We start from the raw sequence: 8750 nt of genomic DNA, 5'->3' as shown, positions 1-8750 counted from the left end.
CTTAATTAAATATATATTTTAATAATATGATTTCATCATGTATATATGTGGGACAACTGTTTGTAACATCGTTATATATTTCACCGAGTGAGCACCAAAGCTATATTACTTATATATACATATATATATTTATATATAGTTTATATGTTGTGTTGGTGTTCAACAACTATACAGTTTTATTGTTTTTATTAACGTTTAAATTTATTTTTGAACTTTTTATACTTTTACAACATAAAAGTTTCTGTTGCTGTTCAGCAATAGTTATAAAATAATATTATCATTCACAACAACAACATCAACATTTGGTAATACTTATTATTTAATTTTGGTTTAATAAGCCATTTAATTCGTTATAAGCAGGGCGCAGCTCGTCTACCAAAGTAATAGTTTAGTATAAAAATTTAAATTCACTTACTAAATAAATGTTGGCTGGATTATGTCAGCGCCATTCTTAAATAACCCTCACTTAATAAAACTATTAAATGACTAAATGGAAATTTGGCGGTTGTTTTCGTCAGCGGCTTTCTAAGTGATTAGATAAGAATCCATCCGGCAATCCGATTTGCGGAAACATGAGAGTAAACACTAATCAATATTGTCATTATAAAATCTTCGACGACGATGGAGAAACTGATAGTTTTAATTCTACACTTTAAAGGAGAAGCCAAATCACAATTAAAATGCATAAAATACAAAATCATTCTCTCTATTTGCATTATGTCTTTAACAATACATGTCTCCCTTTGATCTCAGATTTTGTAGCGATAAATGTCCGCAAATTTACCGCAAACTATTAACGAAAATTTATAACCTTTAAGACTTACTATGATCACATTTCCATAAAATTATTAACAGTGATTTTACAACTTAATTTCAAAGATAACCCGTCTAAACTACTTAATTTTCAATAGATATACCTCGAGTTAAAACAAATTTGTCGAAATATTGATATATTAAATTGTATATGCTCGATAAAAGTTGATAAGGCGTTTTCGTTTGTTTGAGGTAATTTTGTGTGTTCGATCCAGTGGTCGTCTCGGTAGTTTTTGTATGAAATAATTCAAGTAGATTGAATGTTATCTGTTATTCGATGTTATTCGATGTAAAGTACGAAACGTGTTTAAAGCTGCACTCTCACAGATTGAACGTTTTGACAACATTTTTTTTATCTTGGAAAGAGCAAATATTTGCGTAAATATTTGCAAACCAATGATAAAGGATTTTTATATTTCCGTTCGAAAACGTAATGTTTTATGGCTTAAAGCGTTACTAACGGTTTAAGAAAAATGCATAATACGTCAATTTTTGAACATAAATATAAAGATCTGCGATCTAATATTTGTCAGCAGTCTTCTATGGCTGATTTCCATGCATTTTCGCAAAAATTGGCTCGTTTCAAGACAAAAAAAAGGTTGTCAAAACGTTCAATCTGTGAGGGTGCAGCTTTAACGTTCGAGTTTTCTGTTTCTTTCGTCCCGTATTTTTAAATGATGGATTTTTTTCTGAGCAATTAGTTTTTCAACATTCTTTGAACATTTCTACACTACGTATTACATACTTTCCGCATATTTCTGAGCATTTTTTTTAACATTTTCGTCTCACGTTTTTCATTCGATAAATATTTGTTTCACAGCGTAAACATAGGTCAACGAAGGTGTTGAAAAGAATAATATTTGGGCCGTAAACATAGGTCACTGTAGGTTTGGAACATTGTACTTCGCGGCGTAAACATAGATTAGTGTAGGTTTTGAAAACAAATATTTGCTGCGTAAACAAAGGTCATTGTAGGTTTGGAACATTGTCTCTTCGCGGCGTAAACATAGGTCAGTGTATAGGTTTGGAAAATTGTCTCTTCGCGGCGTAAACATAGGTCCGTGTAGGTTTGGAACATTGTCTCTTCGCGGCGTAAACATAGGTCCGTGTAGGTTTGGAACATTGTCTCTTCGCGGGGTAAACATATGTCATTGTAGGTCTGGAACATTGTCTCTTCGCGGGGTAAACATATGTCATTGTAGGTCTGGAACATTGTCTCTTCGGGGCGTAAACACAGGTAAGTGTATAGGTCTGGAATATTGTCTCTTCGGGGCGTAAACACAGGTAAGTGTATAGGTTTGGAACATTGTCTCTTCGGGGCGTAAACACAGGTAAGTGTATAGGTCTGGAATATTGTCTCTTCGGGGCGTAAACACAGGTAAGTGTATAGGTCTGGAATATTGTCTCTTCGGGGCGTAAACACAGGTAAGTGTATAGGTCTGGAACATTGTCTCTTCGGGGCGTAAACACAGGTAAGTGTATAGGTTTGGAACATTGTCTCTTCGCGGCGTAAACATATGTCATTGTAGGTCTGGAACATTGTCTCTTCGCGGGGTAAACATATGTCATTGTAGGTTTGGAACATTGTCTCTTCGCGGCGTAAACATAGGTAAGTGTATAGGTTTGGAATATTGTCTCTTCGCGGCGTAAACATAGGTCCGTGTAGGTTTGGAATATTGTCTCATTGCGACGTAAACATAGTTCAGAGTAGGTTTGAAACAATAAAACAATATTTGCGCCGTAAACATAGGTCAGTGTATAGGTTTGGAACAAACTAATATTAGCGGCGTTAAATATAGGTCAGTGTAGGTCTGGAATATTCTCTCTTTGCGGCGTAAACAAAATATCGGCGTAGGTCTGGTATTTAGTGTCTACGCAGTGTCAACATAGATCAGTGATGCCCTGGGACATGTTTTAAATTATATCAACCAATTTGTGTTCAATAAACAATAAACATAAATACGTAGAAAAATGATTGATTTTATCCATTGTATATATATATATATATATATATATATATATATATATATATATATATATATATATATATATATATATATATATATATATATATATATACTAATTTATTTTAGCCCAATTGAGACGAAATCTGATAGCTTATAAGATCACTCGCGAGTCCGTTTCCTGGGCAGAAACCAGTACTGTGTCCTTTTGAGAGGACATGAGAAAGTACCCCTGGTGGGGATCGAACCCACGACCTCTTTGGTGAGAGGCAGACACTTGTACCATAAACTCGCTCTCGCTTCTTTATCCATTAAAGGTCTTGAAACAAAGATCAGCTACTAGTACTCAAAACAGCAGTTTTAGTTAAGCAAATGTTCGTCCAATAAATAAAATTCTGGATGATAATAAAGTAAGAGGTACGGCAGGCAATTATGGGTCATATTTCTGCGAAATTGGACGTAAGCATGACGAGTATTTGGAGCACGTGACATGTTACCATCCGTGTAAACAAACAAACAAACGAAGGAACAAACTAACGGGTGGATACGCAGATAAAAGAATTAGCGAGAAAAACACTAAATGCAAAAGGATAACATAATTAACATTATTGGCCTGAAGAAAGAATGCAAATTCGGTAATTTTTACGGCTGATTCGGTTGAAATAAAGACCAAAATTACAAACCAGGTTTTAAAACGAGTTTCGATCATTTATTTTACATAAAGATATACGTTAACAATACCCTTTCAATACCATTTCAATGAAACCAATATGATACAATGTCCCCTTTTAAATCCAAAGCCTCGTACGAATATGATAAGGGACCACCATGCGTCAACATTAAAGCAATAATTTCATAGCCTCGTACTAATATGAGACGGGGTCACAATACGTCAACATTAAATCATTTTATCCATAGCCTCGTACTAATATGAGACGGGGTCACAATAAGTCAACATTAAATCATAAAATCCATAGCCTCGTACTAATATGATATGAGATCGCCATGCGATAAAATTAAAGCATTAAATCCAAAGTCTCGAACTAATATTATTAGGTATCACCATGCGTTAACATTTAGCATTAAATCTAAAGTCTCGTACTAATATAAAATGGGATCACCACGAGTCAACATTTAGAATTAAATCCAAAGTTTCGTACTTATATGATACGGGATCATAATAAGTCAACATTAAATCATTACATCCATAGCCTCGTACTATGAGATCGCCATGCGACAGAATTAAAGCATTTAATCCAAAGTCTCGAACTAATATTATGAGGGATTACCATACGTCAACATTTAGCATTTAATCTAAAGTCTCGTACTAATATAATAAGGGATCACCATGAGTCAACATTAACATTTAATCATAATCTCGTACAAATAAATAAAAACACTTATTGTACATCGGGTACCTTAAATACGGTAACAAACCAGCAAGGATTTCGAGCGCGCCGTAATATAATAGATATGCTAGAAAAGGATTAACAAGTTTAATGGAAATAATTATTTATATAATGTTTATCATTAGCATCAAACAAGAGCGCTGAGTATCGAGCGCTTGGTTTGTTGTTGTTTTAGAACAAAAGGGTCACCATTCGGCACTTGTTAAGTTCAGAGTTATGGGCCTCACTATTCCGGTGCGAAAATATGTGTACTAAGTCAATTGTTTTGAGTTATGGCAAAAGTTGAAGTTATGGAAGAGGGCCTTAACTTGTGACGGTAAAAATCGTGGCCATATCCCCTGCATGTTTGGTTTTTGAATGTTTGTTTAAAATATTGTGTTAAACTTTTGCATTGATATTTTCATTCTTGAACTTGCTGTCATGCAATAAGAAATATTATTTAATTGAAGGTTTATTTTTTGTTGAACGACGCCGCCGCCGACACCAACGGTTCCTCGAAAAAATAGAAGACTTTGACCGATGACATACATAGTTTAAAAGAGTTAACCATTATTATATCACAACTTTTACCAGCGGTCGAAATTAGAATTGCCTGCAAGCCTGGTAAAAAAATCGGGCTTGTTTAAATCCTAGATTTGTATAACAGGGCTGGTAGAAATTGTTTGATGGAAGGCAGTGGTTTCTTCATCGTAAAGTCGAATTTCGGTGACTGCTCTTTATGGTGAACGTGTGTACAATGGTATTGAGGACTAATCCCAAGTATAACAAGAGTTTCACTCATTCGGACAAGCAAAACTGTAAAAGAATATTAATTTTGAACATTGTCCAGTAAGTGCGATATTGACCCTGAGTTTTATGCGCTACCTATCTTTTCATTGTGACGAGCCATCCTAAATCCACTTATGCGTGATACATGCTTTACGACAGACGAACGCAGGCGCACGCTCAAAATACGCCCAAAAATGAGCTGATATATTTATGACCGCAGAACACGTTTAGAATATAATATGCGCAAAGCTTTACAAATAAATGCTTTATAACTCCCACTATACTTTAAGTACTAAGGGAATGTATCCAATTATTCTAATCTCTTTAATTGTAGTAAGAGTTATTTAACTTTTCTAAGCGTTTCTACCTTTTCGACAATTGTGAACATTTAAGCATTTCAGGTTTTCTGAAATATTTAATTAAAATACGCATTTTGATTATGTAGTAAATTATCGATGACGAAGGCATTAATTAATTAATTATTTATTTAATTATTGTTTGTTTTCCATTGAAATAGTACACTTCATGTATAAGAAAGAAAACATCTGAATTATATTTTATTATAGTGCGCATTTCTTTATATGTGTACAATGGGTAAAATACATCACAGACAGTGCATTCATTTAAAATATCACGAGAATAACAAGTTTATTTTTGTATCACATTTGATTGTCAATATCATTTAAACACAACATTAACAGTAATACAAAAAAACAAACACTTAACTCTGGACAAAAGTCCATTTTACCTCAATACAAAGTCAAAATAACGACAAAACAAAGACAAAATAAATATATCAAAATGTCAGAAATCGTTGGAAATGTCATTTCATAAACAGTGTAGTTAATAATAAGAAATCAACAATGACCAAGTCCCACTAAACGGTTAATATAACAGAATCAAGCTTAACACACTATGTCTGTTTTGTTAGAACTTGTGGACCATCTGAGACTTTCAAGAGAAATTATCTTTACGATGTTAATGATAAACTATTTTTATTTCGCTAAATCTAGTTTCAGTTAGAACATTGTCGAGCTGAAATAAGATACTTTAACCTGTTAGCTAAGATATCTCTAGAAATTAGTGTCTTTGTCGGTATATACATATACATTAGGACACTAAACGGTTATAGTTATACTATCAACGGAACAACAATCAAAGCAATCTCCCATACATGTTAAGTGCACGTTTCTTTCCAGACAAGATATGAGATGGGAATATGAGAACGATGCAAGAGGATAAAATATCAGTGTTCACATAACGTTCCGATGTTGATACACAGGTAATTCACAAGACACTGCGATGTAGATATACAGGTAATTCACAAGACATTGCGATGTAGATATACAGGTAATTCACAAGACATTGCGATGTAGATATACAGGTAATTCACAAGACGTTGCGATGTAGATATACAGGTAATTCACAAAACATTGCGATGTAGATATACAGGTAATTCACAAGACATTGCGATGTAGATATACAGGTTATTCACAAAACATTGCGATGTTGATACACAGGTAATTCACAAGACATTGCGATGTAGATATACAGGTAATTCACAAAACATTGCGATGCTGATACACAGGTAATTCACAAGACATTGCGATGTAGATATACAGGTAATTCACAAGACATTGCGATGTAGATATACAGGTAATTCACAAGACATTCAGACGCTGATACACACGTAATTCACAAAACATTCAGATGTTGATACACAGGTAATTCACAAGACATTGCGATGTTGACATACAGGTAATTCACAAGACATTGCGATGATAATACGAAGGTAATTCACAATACATAGCGATGTAGATGTACAGGTAATTCACAAGACAATGCGATGTTGATACGAAGGTAATTCACAAGACATTGCGATGTAGATATACAGGTAATTCACAAGACATTCAGATGTTGATACACAGGAAATTCACAAGACATTGCGATGTTGATACGAAGGTAATTCACAAGACATTCAGACGCTGATACACATGTAAATGATAAAACCGCTCCGTACAAAAAATGTCACTATGTACTCAAACATATACGTACAATTTTTCAATAAAACGTACAATTTTTCAATAAAACGTCAGACCTTACTCATAAAAAACATGCATCACTTGTATTATACAACAAACTTAACAAAATAATATGAAAAAAACATTAATCTATGAGATTTTATATATGCAATATGAGGAAGGCGAGATTACATATTATAAAGTGAAAACTTGTGGTTTTAGTCAATACATATACATTGTGTACATATATATGATTAGATCAAAATGCAGTTGTTATCTCATTTATTTATAAATGCAACAACGGACAATATGAAAGCGACCATGCTTAAATATCTAAACTAGAAAACATCAGTTGTCTAGCATCTCTCCATCTATCCAATCAAACGTCTGACGGCTTAATGTTAATGAAGTTAGATCAACCATGTACATCAAAGACCATCACTCTTGTTGAATCATCTCCGGTGAACAACGTAAGTTTTGTGCCATTTTTGTTGAAGAACATTTCTCGCACGACGGCATCCATGCCAGCCGAAAAGCATTCGGTTACTGTCCCGAAGTCCCACAGTTTGAGAACATTGTTTGAGCACGCTGAAGCAATCCATTTTCCGTCAGGGGAAATCGCAATTTTCACGACCTGCAAAGGTAGGATAAGACTTAATTTGTAATTATTAATAAATGTTGGAACAAGTGTGAGGTTATGGCAATACAAACAAGTTTCAGAACCCGGAAGACTCGTGTTCCAAATCAGCCTAACCCCGTTGGCTCGAACTCCTAGGGACCGACGAAAATACCTCGAGCCTCTGAAACTTCGAGCCAAGCGAGAATTATTACCATCAGTTTAAAGAAATGGGTCCTTAACATCCAGTTCGAGCGAACGAGGAATTCGAGCCAAACGAGTCTGTTTGTGGTGATTATATTTGTGTATGTGGTGGTTATAAGTTTCGACCTTTAGTTCATTGTAGTTTCGACCCTTTCTTTTAGTCTCTAATAAGAGTTCATTTCTGAAACTATAACTACTGGAATTGTCCCTGTAGGTTCATTGTATTATTGAACGAAACTCGTACACGTAGAGGATAAAGTCTGTTTTTTATAATTAAGGTTGTTAGGCCCAACTATGTACAAGCATAATTATGTTAAAACGAATAAAATTATGTTAAAGTGGTGTCTTCGTCAATAAATCTATATAACAGCTGCGAAAACCTTATTCAATCCTGGTAGACAATTTGAATGTTAGTCGGTGATTGTATTGATCAAATGTATTGAGAGTGTTTCGAGTAACCGTAGCTAACGTAGCAGAAAAGTAGTTTTATAAAACATTAAACAAATTCAACAACTAAAGTATATCACCACACCTTCGCACAATGTTTTGTCGCAGGTTTCTTCTTTTTCGGAGGCATTCCTGTTGCCACATTGTACACCATCATATATCCATCTTCGGACCCGACGGCAATAAACTTCTTCGAGCTGTCGAGTTCTAAAACCGAGTTCCATCCAACACACTTCTCTCCGCACCAAGTTGGTCGGTAAAACATCGGATCCTTCGTTTCCCTGCATTGTCGTTGGTCACATTTGCCGACCGGAATATCCCAGAAACATATCCATCTGCATTAACAAAACATATTGTATTGTAAAATGAATAAATAAGTTTGTATTGTATGATACCCTGCTGTTACTACATAAGAAAACAAAACAAAACGTTACAAGTATATTGGAGTTATATCAGTTGATGAAAACGAGAAATAAAAAACACCGATACGTTCGATTTACTCCTCAAT

At 34.4% G+C, this 8750-nt stretch overlaps 1 protein-coding gene across 2 annotated transcripts in view; it reads right to left on the bottom strand.

The window, feature by feature from the left end:
- Positions 1-5498: 5498 nt before the first annotated feature.
- Positions 5499-8750, bottom strand: part of LOC128219861 (uncharacterized) — a 28132-nt gene continuing 24880 nt past the window's right edge. For both annotated transcript variants that reach the window (XM_052927994.1, XM_052928003.1), the window contains exons 13-14: positions 8328-8577; positions 5499-7609 (exon numbers count right to left, since the gene is read on the bottom strand). In XM_052927994.1, coding sequence (XP_052783954.1) covers positions 7391-7609; positions 8328-8577 — 469 coding nt within the window. In that variant the 3' untranslated portion in view covers positions 5499-7390. The remainder of the gene's footprint in view (positions 7610-8327; positions 8578-8750) is intronic.

The sequence above is a fragment of the Mya arenaria genome, chromosome 2, assembly GCF_026914265.1.
Source record: "Mya arenaria isolate MELC-2E11 chromosome 2, ASM2691426v1".
NCBI lineage: Eukaryota > Metazoa > Mollusca > Bivalvia > Myida > Myidae > Mya > Mya arenaria.
The sequence above is the reverse complement of the archived record's forward strand: the minus strand, read 5'-3'. Positions and strand labels throughout refer to the sequence as shown.